The sequence below is a fragment of the Fistularia commersonii genome, chromosome 15 (genome assembly GCF_037954325.1).
Source record: "Fistularia commersonii isolate RoL2024-O1a breed Wild chromosome 15, RoL_Fcom_v1.0, whole genome shotgun sequence".
In the NCBI taxonomy this organism is placed as follows: Eukaryota; Metazoa; Chordata; class Actinopteri; order Syngnathiformes; family Fistulariidae; genus Fistularia; species Fistularia commersonii.
The window spans coordinates 5720890-5739758 of record NC_141298.1 but is presented as its reverse complement, the minus strand read 5'-3'; the positions used below and the strand labels follow the sequence as shown (position 1 = coordinate 5739758).

General features: G+C 39.5%; 1 protein-coding gene across 1 annotated transcript; it reads left to right on the top strand.

Moving 5' to 3' along the window:
* The first annotated feature begins 403 nt into the window (after positions 1-403).
* On the top strand, positions 404-17849 carry LOC147226283 (mitogen-activated protein kinase kinase kinase 7-like). The gene is made up of 14 exons (XM_086160327.1): positions 404-718; positions 2406-2516; positions 3069-3134; positions 3362-3407; positions 3546-3684; positions 4618-4742; positions 5635-5763; positions 6664-6794; positions 7086-7167; positions 7885-8015; positions 8091-8229; positions 9443-9504; positions 9931-10046; positions 14516-17849. The coding sequence occupies exons 1-14, from the start codon at positions 653-655 to the stop codon at positions 14685-14687; spliced, it is 1515 nt and encodes a 504-aa protein (XP_086016453.1). The 5' UTR covers positions 404-652; the 3' UTR covers positions 14688-17849.
* The last annotated feature ends 1020 nt before the right edge of the window (positions 17850-18869 follow it).

The window sequence follows — 18869 nt, the reverse complement described above, 5'->3', positions numbered from 1 at the left end:
ATCAGTATTACTGCAATGCAATTGTAAACCATACCATCAGCAATTGTGTGAGTTTCAAAGATATGTTCTATCAATATTTACCCCGATGTTTATGGCATAATACCATTAAAACATTTGTGATTATCACAATAATAGACTTGGCAGTCATAAAATAATGAGCTAATAAAGAAGAAATAAGAAGACAGGAAGTGAAGTATTCTTCAGGCTGTAATTTTGTGTATTTTCCATTATTTTAATTGCTCTTCCTCTACTTTTTTGTGATAATTTATTTATGATTAATGTTTATCATTATCGGGTTGTTGTTATGCGACCGCTTTCTCTTATTTAAGCTGTTTTATATGACATTAGCTACGACGGGGTAGTTTTTGTTTCGTCTGTCAGCTGTACTGTGTTAAATAAAGTTTTTGTTAAAAAAAGCATGGGCGCCTGGCCAATCACAGCGCTTCAGGGCGCGTCTCACCAGCAAAGCAGTGGCATTTCTGTGACTACTTCCTGAAGTCACATCATCACAGAGATCAACAGATGAAAGTGGCTATTGGGCGGCTGGAAACAAATCGTCCCTGGTCAGCCCGTCCCGACGACGACGACGTCAAGAGGTCGACCCGCTCCAGCGCCGCGGGCTAGTGTCCATGAACGTCGTTGCCCTCTCGCCATGGTGGAGACTCCCGGGGGCTGCTTGTTCGAGGATATCCTATATGAAGACATTCAACTCGAAGCGGTAACGTAAAAAAAGTTCCGAGCCACGGTGGAGGCTATAGGCGGCACGGACGCTAGCTCGTTCATCCTAGCGTCCGTTAGCAGGGGTGAGGTAAACACACGACTCTCCGGCTAGAAAGAAAAGTCAACTGTGCTTGTGGGAGAAGTTAGCCTTTCAATGACATCCTGCACTGGAGGGGGATAGAGGGGGCAACTATGAACGGAGGCCCGAGCGAATCACGACCGTGGCATTTGTCGTTGGAAAAAAATCGACAATGGTACTTTTAACATCATCGTCATCATCATCAATGGGGCTATAAACAAGTCGAAACCACCACGGAGCTTTAGTTTGTATAGGCGCAGAATTTGAAGTCGGTGTGAGCATGTGCGATATAATTGATACAACTCTTGTCGTCTGTGAAATAAACTCAGACATCATTCGTAGAGGTGAGGAACACAAATCAAATGCGTGGAATTTCTCCTTCTGCAAGTATCACTGTATATCATTTCTATAAGTACATACACACATATACATATAAGTTCACTTAACGTCCCGATAACATATGTGCCTGTATACTGTACATGGCAGTACAGTCGTGGGTTCATTTCTGACAGGGAGCCTCAGTGGAGTTAGCGTGTTCTGTTCCCTGTGTCTGTTGTGCCATGTTTCCTTCAGGTCCAAAAACATTGTGAGGTTCATAGGAGACCCTAAATTGACCAGGTGTGTGAATGGTTGTTTGTCTGTATATGTGGCCCCTGTGATCAACCTGTCCAGTGCGAAACCCATCTCTTGCCCAGTGACAGCTGGGGTGGATTCCAACCTTTGACTGAGCGGGACCCAAGTGGAATGATGAGGTTACAAGGAGTAGAGATAAAGAAGGTGGAAAATTTTAAGAACTTGGGGTCAACAGTCTAGAAGGAACAAGTTCAGACAGATTAGAAGGGAATGGAGACAAGTGTTCATGGTGATGAGAAATAGAAGAATATCAACCAGAGTGAAATGCAAGGTGTATAAGATGGTGGTAGGACCAGAGATGTTGTCATGTTTAGAGACTGTGACATGAAGAAAAGACAAGAAGATGAGCTGGAAGTAGCAGAGACAAAGATATTGAGGCTCTATGGGGTGATGACGATGGATAGGATCAGGAAGACAGCTCATCTTACATGTTCTGAAGATAAAGCCAGAGAGGCCAGACGGAGATGGTTGGACATTTTCAGAGCAGAGATAGTGAATAGCTGTATAGAAGGATGCTCAGGTTGGAACTCTCAGGCAGTGGACTTAGAGGAAGACTAAAGAGAAGATATATGGATGTAGTGAAAGAGGACATGAAGTGATTTGGTGTGAGAAAAGAGGATGCAGAGACTAGGGTTAGATGGAGGAAGAGGATTCGCGATTTTCACCCTTGAAGGACAGCGTTGAAAGGAAAAGAAAAATACTGTATAAGACACACATTCAATTCATTTATCCTGCCTTTCAGTGGGTTATAGGCATCCAATTAGTGTACAGCATGTTTTTGGACTGTGGGAGGACAATGGAGAGCCCGCAGGTAACATAAAAACTTCACAAAGAAAGGCCCCCTCGATCGAGCCAAGAACTTTCTATACTTGTGTACTTGTCTTTGGCTGAAACCAAAAAAAACACCTGTGGCAGTGTAAGTCTCTGTTTGAATTACCATGATTCCAGCAACTGCTGTGCTCTGTCTACACAGGCCGTGGGTAGAGGGACGTTCGGAGTTGTGTTCAAGGCTGTATGGAAAGGCAAGGATGTTGCCATTAAGACCATCGAGAGTGACAACGAAAGGAATGCTTTCCTTGTTGAGGTACTGCCAACATCTTATCTTGTCCTTTTCTCTAAGGAACCCGTTCAGAAAATGGTGTTGAACTGCCGCATGATCATATGAACAGGTTGAAGTTCCTAAAGATCTTCATTTAGACCAGGGTTTCTCAAAAGTTGGGTTCAGGACACCGGGAATGTTCGCAAGACATAGAGCAGAAGGAGTATTGCAATACATGTTCACAGAAAAAAACAAAGTTTGCAAACAGCAGATATTAGCCGCAACAGCAAGAAAAGATAAAAAGATTATTATAAGTAATCTTAAAACTGATTACTTTTCTAAGAGGTAAACATGTCTAAGTGTTTTCTGGACGCAAACATGTACATGCATATGTACATCATTGTATCTTACCAAGTAAATCATAAATAATAATGGGAATAAAATAAATAAATAATGGGAACTGAGTCATTAAACACACGTTTTGAAAAGAGTGATCATGCTCCTCAACTAAGAGAGTTAAACAAAAGTCAAGGTTATTATGACTTTAGAAGCATCACTCGTTTTTGTTTTTCTTTTCCCTTTTTTTATCTCTGACAGCTTCGCCAGCTCTCGAGAGTGAACCACCCAAACATTGTGAAGCTCTATGGCTCTTGTGACAATCCGGTAAGTAGCTAATAGTAATTTTGTGTGTATGTGTGAAATTATGCGCTGTCATTCATATTAATGCCTTTAACTGTATGATATTTGTATAGTTGAGGCATTAGGAAAAAAAAAATCCCCATCAATGTGTATCAGTATGTGATACAGAGAGGATAATTGTGTTACTTTCTTTCTAGTTTAGGGGGTTTACGGGACCTCTGATTTAAGATAACATGGCGTCTTGTCCTCAGGTCTGTTTGGTTATGGAGTATGCTGACTGTGGCTCTTTGTACAACCGTAAGTCATTTTGTATAGACAAGAATGAGATTTGATATTCCTGTTAAAACAGCAGACAGTGGTGACTCATCTACCATAGATGTGAAGTAGGTCTTTAAAACACCTGTCATTATCCACTTCTTTCTGGCCTCGTCCCAGTGTTGCACAGTGCTGAGCCGCAGGCGCCTTACACGGCAGCTCACGCCATGAGCTGGTGTCTGCAGTGTGCCGAGGGGGTTGCTTATCTGCATGCCATGAAACCCAAGGCGTTAATTCACAGAGACCTCAAACCACTAAAGTAAGATTCATGAAGCTGAAGCACAATGCACTTGACAGTTGTTATGTATAAAATTTTCATTTGATTTTCCTGTGTATCTTGAGTCCACAATACGGTCCTACTCTCATGTGCCAACACATTTCAAATGTTCCGACAGATTTTCTGTTCAGAATCTAGAAAATGTAAGGAATATATATAAATATATATGTATGTATGTCTATTGTGGCTCCTACTCTGTATACTCTCATCATGTTCCCAAGCCTCATTGTCTCTTTTGCTTGCAAGCTGGGAAACATTATCAAGCACATCATTATAAACTCACTCACCCTGCAAAATTGTAGTAGACAGCTTCCCACCCTACAGGAAAGTAACATGGATATTCTTGTAAAATTGGTATATTGCCAGAACTAGCAGATTTGTGGAGCATCCATGACCCCATCCACCCTTTTGCAAAACTTTGAGATTTGTTGGCTGGAAAAATGGTACAAAATCTTCCCTGAAATATTTTGCTACTCATTGTCTTCACTGCCTAAACATATTCCATGTTTTGTAAAGGTTTGCAGTCAGAGGTCATTCCAGGCTGAATAGCAGGAATCTGTTTGTTTCACAATGCATTGGTTGACATTTGGGGGGAAAAAAATACATTCCTTAATATGTAATTAGATGTACTTCAAAATAACCATTATTCAAAAAATAAAATGTTTGTATCTGTAATTGTCATATCATCAAAACAGATTTTTTTGTTTGTTTTTTGTAATTAAGGTCATGGTTTGATTAAGGTTTGATGATAATGTTGATTTCCAAGTCACAAAATCAAAGCCCCCCCCCCCCGAAAAAAATACAATAAATGAGAGTTCTATGTGATTGCAAAATATAGAAAAATAAGATTTTTATTTTTTTTCCAATGACAAATCCCAAGATTTTCCTCAGTCCCCCTGCCTTTTTCTGTTTCAGTCTCCTGCTCGTGTCTCGTGGCACTGTGTTGAAGATATGTGACTTTGGAACAGCATGTGATATCCAGACCTACATGACCAACAGCAAGGGCAGTGCAGCTTGGATGGCACCCGAGGTTTTCGAAGGTGAGCCTCAAAATACTCATGACTGCTATAGTCAAGACATATTTAATATTGATTTTAAGATAAGTGTAAAATCTCTATCTTTACCTTCCTAAACGCATGTAATCCATGTATTTATTCATGTACTTTAGGCTTAAAACATTGAACACTTAAATATTAATGATATATTAACTGTCTAGAAGCAGAGGTAATCTGCGAATAGGCTGTAAAAGCACTTTCCCATAACATATTTTCTGACTTTATGTTGAAAAAATATTTGACAAGAATTCAATGTTGCCTGCAGCATCATCCAGAGCGGATTGTGCTTCTCCTTACGTGAAGGACCCGATGTTTTCAATCAAAATAAACCTTCAACCAGCTGGATGTGCTGTGATGCAAAATAATCACAGCTTAGCATGAACTTTTTGAAACACACAAATGACCTCTGGATATTTTAAGCTTGCCAGTCGCTCTAAAAGCAGGCCTATTTTACTGTCCAAAGGTCTGCCTAATAAGGAACATGTGTATTAGAGTTTCCAATATATTGGTTTGGGAATCAGTAGAATGATTAGATTTTAGTTTAGAATTGATTTGTTTTGCTACATATTGCACCACAAAATTAACAATTGTTCCCCTTGTCTCTTGCTGTTGCTGGGCCTGTTTGACACATTCAACACTTTTGCGAGTTTATAGCATTTGTAATGCAAAGATGAAGCAGCTACCGAGGCTTTGTGTACATTTGACAATCAATGTATTGTAGTCAATGTTTTCCTGTCTACAATGACCTTGGTGATAGAAATCTATACAGTAAAGCAGATTATCCAGTAATTAAAGGTTACCTTCAATAAGTCTATGGATAATTAAGTTTTTCAGTTCCTGAACCCATTAAAAAGTAAAGTTGGTGTGTGTTCTTCAGGCAGTAACTACAGTGAGAAGTGTGATGTGTTCAGTTGGGGCATTATCCTGTGGGAGGTCCTCACACGCAAGAAACCCTTCGACGAGATCGGTGCCTCAGCGTTTTGCATTATGTGGGCAGTCCACAGAGGTGAGTGTTTTAACCCCTTCAACTACCATTTGTTTCATTGTTCTTAAAAGGCAAACATTACCTAAATACTGACTTGAAGAAGTTAACTAATCCCAGTTACCAAATGTTCATATATAAGCCCTATTTTTCAATAAAAAAATATCTGAGTCCAGTCACATAACATCACAGGAAGGGCAACTTTTGCAAGTCTCTCGCCGCTTTCCCCACACTGGTGTGAAGAATATTTTAGAAGAACTGACCGCTGTATAAAATAATTTCCATTCTTATCAATGGAAGCAGTTAGGTGGACTGGAAGTGGTTTTCCTGAGCGTTATTGCATTGTAAAGTTGCAGCTCTGCAAACTGAAAGATGACAAATATAAGTATCGTAGACTCCTTTGTCAATTATGTAAAAGTATCAATATAGATGCAGCTGCGGATGGTGTATAAAGATTTCTGTCTGTCAACAGCAGGGATTTGCAGACAGACTTGATGCTTTGTTGGAATCATTTCATAATTCACTTTGATTATTTTATTGTTTGCTTATTTTTAAATGCTCTGTTTAACTTTATACTCTTCTCACCAGCCTTGGTGATACATGTGCAAATAGGCTAAGTAAAAGTTTAAAGTTGCTTATTTTAGCATGGCTGATCCCTGGCCCAAGATGACAGCGGTTGGCTCTGACAGTCACATTAGACTTCAGTGAAGCAAGATACACAGCAAAGTAAAGTTGCACCATTTTTGGGTCTTGTTGGCCCATAGTGACAGTCCCGGGACCATTTCTAGTCTTGTCAGAAAGAATCGTATCTTTCCAAATAACCTTTTGATACTTTTGAAGAGGAGGTGTTTTAAACTGACATTGAAATATGAACGTTATTCTACTCAAGTTTTTCAAGATCACTGACCTTTATCTGTGATGCAGGTACGAGGCCTCCTCTGATCAAAGACCTACCAGAACCCATTGAGACCTTGATGACCCGCTGCTGGGACAAAGAGCCAAGCCAGAGACCCTCCATGGAGGAAGTCAAGAATACCATGAGCAATCTCATGAAGGTCAGTAAGCCAATGTTGATTGACTTGTTGTTGCTGATGCTATCTTTTTAAATTTGATGTTTGAAACAAACAGCAAGTTTTTCTTTCTGACAATAAGAATATGGATTAGATTCTTCGCATTCAGTGCTGTACAGTCGATCAATTCAAGTCACTGGTAAAGTTTCCAGACAGTTAATGACGTAATGTAGTAAAAGTCAGGTGTGCTCATACTTTGCAGATAATCTTTTAATGAGGTATTGTGGTTCATGTCAATCTGTGACAAGACATGAATTCAAGTGTTTGATTCTTCAGTACTTCCCTGGTTCTGATGAGCCACTCAAGCTCCCTCACCAGTCCTCGACTATCAGAAGTGGCTCTTCTGCCACAAGCACAGGTAACCCTGTAATTAGCATCAGATGTTCTTTTCATTCAGGAATTTTAGGCTGATATTAATTCAAATGCCAGAAAAATGAAATGGACATTCTTGCAGTATTAAGAACACTTCTATCCACAGGTTTGGCATGAAATAATAATAAGCCTATGGCAAAGAACTGGCTCCGTTTTATTGAAATCTATAAGCAGATTTGATTTCCAATCAGGCTCACAAATGCTCTCTTATCTCACCGATGCCTAGTTATTTCATCCGTTCACAATATAAAACTTGTTGCTTGTTAAATTTTGTAGCATCCCATTTCTTAATTCCCGGTAAATTATGGCATTGCAGTCGTTAACCATGGAACAAGCACTCAATATTTTCAAATAGATGAGAAAGAGATGCTCCGTATCAGTCCAAAGGTATTTGTTGTTGATGTTTTTGCATGTTTGAAATCTGCGGGAAGATGCCGACAGCAGAAACAACTGATTGGACATGTAAGTTAAATCTATACTATGTCAGATTTGTTCAGCAGAAGGCATCTTCATTACAATTTACACATGAACATATTTCCAGAAACAGCATCAAGCCAGTCTAAAATCTTATTTTCAAAAATGTTTCAAATGTGTTCAGTGTATGTTTGCAGTGAAATATTTAACAATGCAAATACAACACATTGACTGAAACAGGGGTATTATAAATTATTTGTGTTTGATGAGTGTTTTTTGCCCTCTGCAGGCTCATTAGCAGACAACACCATCGGCAGTAACAGGAGCAACGACAACACAGTAGACAGGAACTCATTTGGCAAAGAAGAAACCCTGAAAAGTTTCGAAGCCATATATCCTCTTCAGTTCAAACCCTCAAAGGTAAGCCGAGAGTCAAGTTTGCTTTCTGGGTTTCATCATGACTACGTTCTTAAATTTTACCTATTTCTCATGTAGACAGCAACACTACGAACTGGTCTGTCCAGGGTATCCAGCGGGGGCAGCCAGCCAGGGCGATCTCAAAGCCCGACCCTCCACAACAGCCCTGCATCCACCACTAGCCAATCAGAGTTGAGGAAGGCATCTAGCCACACAGGTACAGTGTCTTGGGAGGATCAGTGCTCGGGGAGAGAACCCTCAAGACCAAAGGTGTTGAGTACCTTTCATTCACTCAAGTGTCGTCTTGCCAAGACAATGAGCCCTTAATTCTCCCTTGCTGCTCCCAATAATTTATGGGGCTGCAATGAGGGAACATCATTAAGCGCTTCGAGTGCCGCTTAGGTTGTAAAGCGCTATGTAAGTAAAAGCCCATTTACCATCCCTTTCTCCTTCGCTGGTTCGCTCATGAAGTATTCATCAGACTGAAGTGGTTTAGGGGTTTCCAAAGGTTTGAGTTACTTGCGGTGTTATCGATCAGGTATTTTACTGTGATACAGCTCAACACAAGTTCTCTGACATTATAAGAAGTCAATTGAGTTTCCATGTGTCCACAAATGTCGCCTTTGGTCACAAGTTCAGAGTAGTGACCAAACCATCAACTGATCCAGACGGCTGTAATGAGTTTTCTGCAGCCGGGTAAAGACTTAGTCCAGATTGGGTGAAAAGCTAAGAAATCAGCTTCTATTCATGTCGAACATCTCCCGAAAGATACGTTTCAGCAATAACATCAAAGTTCTATAGTAGGACTGTGAAACTTTATTTCCTTTTTATTTTACCCACTCGGATTTCTGTAAAGGATTTCTTTGTGTCTTTAACAAGTAGTTTTCCCATGGATTCTGATGAACAAGTGGGAAAGCACACTATTAAACCAGGGTTTCTGCAGATCCTTAAAGACTCAGAGAGACTGAACTAGTTGATCTAAAAGGTATATAATTGCTTTTTTTAAAGCAGCAGTACACTTACATTGTCAATATATAACACTTCAGTATACTGGGAGCGGGGGTTGATATATGTAGAAATTTACTGTTTGGGTTCAATCCCTATGTGGAATCATTTAGAATGCGTTTCAAAGTGTGGAATTAAAGTTGCTGTTTCATTTCAGTTTGTGTAGCAATTAAGTATTTAATCTTGACTTGTCTCAAGCTGTAGAACCATGTGTGTGTGTGTGTGTGTGTGTGTGTGTGTGTGTGTGTGTGTGTGTGTGTGTGTGTGTGTGTGTGTGTGTGTGTGTGTGTGTGTGTGTGTGTGTGTGTGTGTGTGTGTGTGTGTGTGTGTGTGTGTGTGTGTGTGTGTGTGTGTGCGCGTACAAGCTTTAGTTTTGAGAGCAGAAGCCTGTCCAATGACATTCACAGGTGTTTGTGTGTCTATAGCAACCAATGGTGTAGACAGCTCCATTCCAATGGCCTACCTGAAACTGGATCATCAGCTTCGGGTGAGCTTTATTTCACAACCTACGCCAACTTTGCCATGAGTTTATATTTTATCTGTCACATGTCGATATGTCCCAAGTCTAATACAGATGTTTTTGAAAATAATGGAGCCATTTTTAAACATGTGGTCATGCACGCTATGCTGAAAATGTTCTTGTCCCCAGAATTGTAATTAAAGTTTACACAACACAAAATTCTTGTAGAAATATCATCAATATAACTACCAAAAGTACAGTATCTTTCTACAAATTATCGTTAAAAAGGGGAACATAACCGATTTGTCGCATTTTTTTTGTAGGATTTCAGATTCAATAAATAGATGCTTTATCCAAACTCGAGAAGAACATTTACTTTAAAACTAACACTTGTATTACAATTTCATATAACTGCTTGCCATACATGGACTTTGATGTATCAATGTGATACAGCCGCTAAACCCGTGTCCAAACTCCAAAGAGTCCATGGCCGTGTTTGAGCAGCACATCAGGATGGCTCAGGAGTACCTCAAAGTCCAGGCGGAGATTGCTCAGCTCATCCACAGGAAGTAAGTAATATGAATGTATTGACATTATGGAGCCTTATGGATCACTATGGAGGGGAAGACACATCACAGGGTTTTACAATGACTCAGTTTCACTCAGGAATAAAACATTGTCCTTTAAATATCCCTTTTCCTTTTTTTTTTTTTTTTACGAAATTCTCTTCAGGCTATTTACTGTTTTGGCTCATTCTAATGGCTGTCAGTCACTTTGGGTACGTAATGATAAGTGGCAGCCCCAAAAACGAAATAGTCTTTCCACTTGGCTCTGTAAAGATGGTGACTACACTGTGATTTCCCCTCATGGCACATCAGCTGATGATGCACTCTTTATGACATTGCAGAGCCTGTGAAATGAATGAGTCACTTGTCTGTCTGTCTATAACACTAAGTGGCTGCTCGTCATGCCTCTTGATTTGGCCCAGAATTGCAAAGGCAACACCCCTTCTTCTTTTCCTTTTGGCTTTTCCCTCCAGGGGCCACCACAGCGAATCTACCTCCACAGCAACTAACTTCATGTCCTCTTTCACTACATCCATAAATCTTCCCTTTGGTCTTCCTCCTGCCTGGCAGCTTCAATCTGCATCCTTCTACCAATATATTCTGCATCCCTAATCTGTACATGACTGAACCATCACAGTCTGGCCTCTCTGGCTTTATCTCCAAAACATCACGTACTGTCCCTCTGATAGATTCATTCCTGATCCTATCCATCCTTCTCACTCCCAAAGAGAATCTCAACATATTCATTTCATTCATCATATTCATCTGCTCCTCTGCACCTCCAGCTCTGCTATCTATCTTTTCTTCAGTGCCACTGTCTCCAAACCATATTGCTGGTCTTACAACTGTGTTGTAAATCTTTCCTTTTATTCTGGCCTATATTCTTCTATCTCATAGTACCCCTTTCACACCATAGTCCCACTTTTCTCCATCCATTCCAACCTGCTTGAACCTGTTTTTCACCTCTTTTCCACACTCTCCATTGCTCTGGGCTGTTGACCCTAAGCATGTAAAATCCTCCACCTTCTTTACCCCCCCCCAACCTTATGTCCGTTGCATACATGTCCTGCACCAATCTAACATACTTCTCTGCCAATCAAGACTTCCTCTATACTTTTTTTTTGGTGTACAAAGACACAATCCAGCCCCCTCAGACCTTCTCTGTACTTCTCTGCCAGCATTCTTAAAGCAAATATTGCTATACGACTTCTTTCCAAATGACACCCACCAAGTAGCGGTACTCTCCCACTGGTCTTCCTGTTCACATGAGCTGGAGTTGTTCAGTCATCTGGAACCTCACTTTGACCACCCAGAGCCTTTCTCAACTCCTCCCTGGAAATCATCCAACACACCTCCCTTCTCAGCTTCTACCACTTCATCCTCTGCTCTGCCTTTGTCCTCCCCACCTTTTTGGCACCAGATTCACCCTACAAACCACCATCCTATGCCGTCTGTCCTCCACTCTTATAAGTTACCTTATGTTCCTGCCTTTTCAGGAAAAAAGTATTCACTACAGCCATTACCATTCTTTTTGTATAGTCTTATCATCATCTGGCCCTCTGTGTTCCTATCCTGGATACCAAGCCCATCACTTCTTCATTACCTCTATTGCCTGCACCAACATGTCCAATGAAGTTTGCACCCATTCCCATTCTCTCACCACTGGGGATATTTTACATCACTTCATCCAACGTACCCTAGAAATTCTCCTCCTCTACCTCGCATCCCACTATAGCCACGAACAGCATTGAGCATCGCACCTTCAATTTCCAGGTTTAGACTCATAAGTCTATCTGACACTCTTTTCACCTCCAGAACATTCCTAACAAACTTCTCCTTCAAGATAAACTCCTACTCCATTTATCTTCTGGTCAATACCATGATAGTATGACTTGGGGCGGTGTATCACAGAGGTAGAGCGATCGTCCTTGGAACTGAACATTCCTGGTTTGATTCCTGGTTCCTTCTAGTTGAAGTGTTGTTGTAGAAGACACTGAACCCCTAACCGCTCCCCTGGTGCCGCTGCATGGCAGCCAACTGCTCATGGTTAATCTGTGACAGTTTAAATACAGAAAAGGAATTTCCCGTAAGGGATTAATAAAGTCTAATAAAATTAAAACATTATTTTAATAAAATTAACACCTGCTTTCACACTTCTAGCCTTGCTACCTTTCCACCGAGTTTCTTAGACACAAAGTATATCCACATTACTTCTCTGCATCATGTCAACCAACTCTCTAGCTTTTCCTGTCATCATCCCAATTTCAGAGTCCTTACTCTCAGTTGCAGACTCTTGCCTTTCCCCTTTCCTCGAATGTACCCCCCCCCCCCCCCCTTCAACCCGCAGTAGCCCAATTTCCACTAGTATCCTGTAGGTCATCGGCACCAATGGTGGTGGTTGTTAACCCGGGCCTCAACCGATCCGGTATGAGATTCATAGGTTCTATTCTCATATTTGCTTTTGGCACAAGTGTTACAGCGGGTCCCCTTCCTGACCCAACCCTCTGCATTTATTTGGGTTTGGGACCAGCTCAGAAAGGCACAGGCCTGTGTCCCCCTGAGACTGCATTCCTGCAAAGGCAACACCAATATTTCCAGAATAAGGAATGGTCAACACATGTATCGCTATTCAGTAGAACTAGATGAGGCTTGAGTGTAATCAAATTAGGATTCATGAAACTGACCTTCAACATTAATTCATTTTCAAATGCAATCAGCTTTCATTGTATGTGTCACATTTTCCTTCACTTCATCACCAACATCAATGCAATATTTGTAATATTAAAGTGGCTTTTAAAAAGAGAAATGGCACAGCTGCATGTTTATTTTACATATATGTGTGGAATCTTGTTCAAAGGATTTCTTGTCCTAAGCTGTGTAGAGTTAGATATTTGAAGGTCTATGGTCAAAATATGAGGAGTCTGAATAAAATTCCAGTTTGCTGGGTCGTAATTGCTGCAGTAGATGGTAAATTACCATCATTCACTTCTTATTATCAGGCTGCAGCTCATTAAACACGCCTTCACACAGTGTTGGCGGGGGGACCTGGCTGCCGAGGCACTGACCTGCTCATTCAGAACATTGCATGGTCGAATGTCTCAATCAAGGGCACTACGTGTAGTGTCACCTTTATTATCTTCACACTTTGAGTTTGTGTTACTGGGAATTAGTACATTGGTTTCTACTTTGTTGTACTTTCTGCTTGGTTTTACATTTGCAACATTTCTGCTGCTGATCTGTATATTTTTCATATATCTCCTAGATTTGATTGGTAGAGAAAAAGAAAGTCTGCCATGGTTGATACACTGAACTCCCTCATTCCCTGATGGACAATCACAAGGGCATCTCTTTATAATGACTGGCTTCATTGGAGCTATATATCATTTTTCATATCAGTCATGGACAAATGTCACATTTAAATGTACTTCAAATCCCTTTGACCCCAGGTTAGTCCTAGGACAAGTCTGTCTGTGTTTTTTAGTCCCTGCCCAGGTGAGATTGCTATGTCATGCTATGCAAGAAGTTAAAAAACAAACAACTTGAGCCCAGTTCAGTTGGACTAAACAAGCTATTAAAAGTCTTTCAGACTGTGGGTGAGATGATATATCAGAGTTAGAGGCTTTACCTTCCAATTAACAGATGTCTTTTCTCCCAAATTAAATGTTCCTATGTCTGTGATGTACAGAACAGGAGTCAGGACAGAAAGTGGGAGACTACTCATAAATTGTCCGTATCCACCCAGGACAAATGAAAATTAACAATGAGTTCTATCTTTTGTCATTTAAGCACTACAGAAGTGTAAGAAATGAATATCCCACTTTTGTGTATTTGGCTCATTTTTTTTTTTTTCTGCAAAGGCATCACATTACTAATCCTGGCAGTCTCAGCGTGACCAGCAGCTTGTAGGCAGCTGCCTTCAGAGCTCAGCTTTGCATCATCATCCAAAGAAACGTCTTCAGTGGAGATTGACATTAATTCACCATTTTAATAGTAATGATAATACATTTTATTTAAGGCGCCTTACTGGAAACGCAAGGGCAACGTACAGACATATACCGGTACATATATACAAAAATACAGACAGAAACAATGAAAGTGGAAAAATAAAATGATAGAAAATAACAAAACAATACAACAATAATAACTGGTACATCTTTTCAGATTTTCTTGGTTTCTTCTAAATGTATACTTATCATTTGACCATGGATCTAAACAGGGCATATTAAGATATTTTATCAGGCTCTATGTTCTTTACTTACAGCCGTCAAACACTTTTTGCAAGAGACCTGGCACAGTGCACGTCTGATACGTCACAGAGGAGAGATACAAAATGTGTTTTTAATGTGTAATACGTGTTCGATTTTTTTGTTATTGAAAGACTAGATCCTTCTAGTCTTTAGGATAATCAAAGCTTTACTTACTAAGCTTCATTTCCGAATGTCTTTACGCCTCACTGCTGTTTGTATGTTCAGGCAGGAGCTGATTTCTGAGTTGGAGGAAGACCAAAGGGAGCAGCAGACTTCATCTCGAGTGAGCCAGGAGCACAGCAAGCTGCTAGAGGACAACAGCAGCCTCTCGGCCTACTGCCAGGGCCTGAAGAGCAAACTGAGCTTGATCAAGAGTCAGAACCAACAGCACAGTTAGGACCCTAGGCAGGGGTACACCTGCTCCATCTCTGTCGTCATCTTACTCTTCTGGACGCCCTTAATCTTTTTTTAAAGGGTGAGAGGAAACACTACATGAACTGCCAGAGAAGAAGGGAACCCTGAGGGGAAAACAACACTACAATACCACTAAAGAACATCCCCAGATGCCATTAGAGTTCACTGTGGACTGCAGGCTCTACAGTTCAGAGGTGGCCCAGTGCTTTTATTGGAGGGAGCTTTAGTATTGTTATAGAACAACTGCATTACATTTCAGCTTTTTTTTTCTCTCTTTTCAAAACCAGAATTCTTCTTTTTTTTTTTCTTCTAATATATATATATATATATATATATATATATTTTTATCATTTCAGATCATAATAGACCGCACTGTTTGTATTTTAAAACCAGAACTAAGATGCTAGAGAAAACTCCCATGTTTTTATTCCTTTTTTAATCACATAAAACCCGAATGAATAAGCCGTGTTTTTGTGTCTGCAATGCAGTTATGAAACAAAGTACTGGTATCTATGGATTGTTACCTAATGCTAACTTTGCACTTTTACTCAAAGAACACAGTTAAAACATAAATTAGTGGTCACAGACCCTTGTGAAGCTGTCATTGTAACTTTCTCGCAGAGATAAACAGTTGTTTTATGTATTTGTTATGCTGGTTTCTGTCATTTTAGTTATTACAGAAAAAACTCAGACGCTAAGCTATGTATTTACATTGTATTTACATATTTACAGCTATGTATTTCTAATTCCCCTCTGCACAGAATATCTGGTGAATGTAAATATGATCGAAGAAAGTGGCCATAGATAACGAGAATAAGACCGTGTTCTTTAAGGTTGTCTTTACTTTAAGTATCAAAAACCCAGCAGCTCAACAGTTGTTACTGTGACCTTATTTTTCTTTTTGAAATGACTCAGTAACTTTGAGGTGTGTTGAGTGTCATATACAGCTACCATAATTGTAATAAGTAAGGCTCTCGTCTCATATATCAGTATTTAACAGAAAAAAAAACAATTCCAATTAAGTTTGATGAAATGTAAGTGGTTGTAGAAACAACATTTTTGTGGAAGAAAATATTGACTCACTCGAGTATTCTGGAATGTAGATAAAGCAATTGTTTTTTTCTTAAAGCTTCTCAAGTTCATATGTAAATGGATGTTAAAAAAAAAAGAAAAAAAACACATTTATAGCATGAATAACTATAAAATAATTGGAGAAGCACACAGACTACGAATATTTGTCAAATATTAATCCCAAATTCTCAAAAGACTGAAGCTTTTATCACACAATATCTCAGTGAGATAAAGGACTTGTGTTTTCTAATTAAACTGAAAAAAAACTATTGTTACACCTCCAATTAATTAGTCAATCTAGAAAAAAAAAAATCAAGAAATAAAGGTGCATTTCAAACTTTCATAACAATGATACTGACTAAATACCAAGAAGTGCTACTTTACAAGTCTTTCTTGTATAAAGTGGAGTGAGTGAGTGAGTGAGTGAGTGAGTGAGTGAGTGAGTGAGTTGAATATTACAGAGTGGTATTGACAAGTCGGGACCAAGAAACTAAGGAATCCCGGGGGTCTAATTATTTGCTTTTAGGAAATGTTATTAGTATAGAATAATCTGAGAGTAACTTCAACTGAATTGTGTACGTTATTACTCTTTTATAATTAATTTATCCAAGCCTTTTATTATGTTGATTGGAAAAGAAAAGCTTACAACTGTTGTCCGTCTTACCTTAATCAAGTTGTTAGTTTGCCTCAGAGCGGAAAGTTTCTTTCAGCATTTATTGAAACTAAACAACTGATTTTCATCATTTTTGTTTTGTTTTATTTTTCATTTGTATCTCTTCGTGGCATAGAATAGAATATTCTAGCTATAGAATAGTGTTCACTGCACTTATAAGGGTTCGAAAAATGGCCAGCCTTTTCTTCTTTGTTTGGGATGGTGGGATACATTGGAATAGATTGTTTAAATGCATGCATTCACATGCCAGTTTTCAATGGTTCTTGTACAGTTTTCATCTCAGTATGAGTCCCCCCCTTTAGTTTTGAATTGTACAGACTCCAAATATATGCTTTGGATAAAAATAGTAGTTGTATTGTTTTTTTTTTGTTGTAATGAAGCGTGTCTGAGTTGAGATTTTTCGAGCACAGGCTGCAGAGGTTGTTTGTCACTGGAGGGCAGCAAATGCTGCGCTGTTGGTTTTTTGATCGCAACAGATTCAGCTCTTGCAAGAAAAAAAGCAGGCTCAACCGCCACCCACACAATAGGCTTAGCTTCAGCAACAAGCAAGGTGCCCCCCCCCCCCCCCCCTACTCTGGCAGAGCTGTTGGCTGCAGAGAGGTTGTGAAGCCCTTCTCACCCCCAGAATGGGTTGAAAATTTTTTCTTATTAAACTTTTAAGAAACCAAGGAGATTCAATTATTTCCTGCTTAAGTGCAGGGGTATCTGGTTAATCACTCACAAAACTTATAATTTAATGAATTTAGAATATTTACTCTTTATAACTGGAGCCAACAAAGGTTAATTTTATTCAAAAACAGCACATTCAAAACTTTTGAAATTCTGAAGTTGAGGAACATATTTGAATTTTAATTAGATTTTTTTTTGTGTGTGTATCTTTGATTTTTTTTTTCCCCTGGTAACCTAAAAATTTGGCATTGTGATGTAATTTTAAAATCTCGAATTATGTATTACATCCTGAAGCTTGGATACCCTGCAGCTGCCAGAATCTCTGATGAGCTGGCCAGGCTGTGCTACCGTTGATGCTGCAGTTTCAGGTTTGTCCAGTTGAGCCGGCAACCACATCAGCGATTACTGTGCACTGGATGCAGTGATCTACCTGAGTGAAAAAAGAAAAACATTGACAGCGGTATGACAACCAAAGCATTACTATAGTTACAAGTGGCCCTAACAGACGTCTGCTGAGTTCACCATCATTCTTCACATTCCCTTAGCTCCCATGCAGTTAAAGGACCTGTCTGTCTTCATGTCCATGTGTAATCGGCCAACCTGAAGTCAAATGATTTCATTTACACTTACGGTAAAATCAAAGGGTGAAATCCAAATGATATTTCTACCTCTGGGATAAAAATATCTCCGGCTGCAGGAATGTGTATGCACTGGGAATATTAACTCATCCTACAGCAATCACTGTATTTTATTATGAACAGATATTTTCTGGAAACCTAATAAAATACTGCCTTGCAAGACCTTGCAGTTATGTAAATTAAAAAAAAAAAAAATGCTATCTTTGTTTGGGTCCCTCACTCATTTAGTAATACGCTCTCATCTTTTATCATGACCTCTCTTTCAATTGCCCTTGATATGCAATGAAAAGATATAAATCTGTTTGTTTTTTTAATTTATTTTGTTGAGACCACATTGCTTTTCTTTCTTGTGTCTGGCCAAGTGCACTTGTGAAAGAGAAATTGAATTGGAACGTGGCCACTAGATTTACTGAGTGCATTCATACTGTCAGACAATGAAGCTGGACATTCCTGAACTGTTGGAAACAATCATCCTCATCATCTTGAAGTCATGCTGCCCATTCATTGCATTATGTTCATCGCACCCTGGAAAGCTCACGCACTCCCAGCTTTTATTATTACTCATCTGTGACTAACACACAGGTGTATTGAAGAAAACACCATTTCAATTAAATCTGCTGTTGTTTGAGTGCCACTAGCAGCTTGCAAAAGAGCCGCTCAGTGAACACTGTACCTGTAAAATATGTTACAAAGAGATTTGATTGAGTATTTCTCCACTGAATGGTAACATTATGTCCTCTCTATTCATAGAAAATATCAACATTCTGAATATATGACATTGGACCCTTTTTTTCACTCTCTTGCTGACAATGTATTTTTGTCCATAATTCAATATCCATATTCAAAATGTGCAATGAGAGATTTGAGAAAATGAAATTGATTTGTCGGTAACATTACCACTAAATCATTTGGGTATCTGAGAGCAGGTTATTTTTCCTACAGTTGTAACTGTGTATGCTTTATGAGAACATACTGGATTCTGTTGAATACGGAGCTGCAGTTTCCATAGCGATGTGGTGGTTTTTATAGATCCCAGTTTTCCCCTGAATAACAGTCAGATGCGCTGTGTGATGATGTGGTTTGTGCTTTGGTCCTTATTGAGAGATTGCTTGAC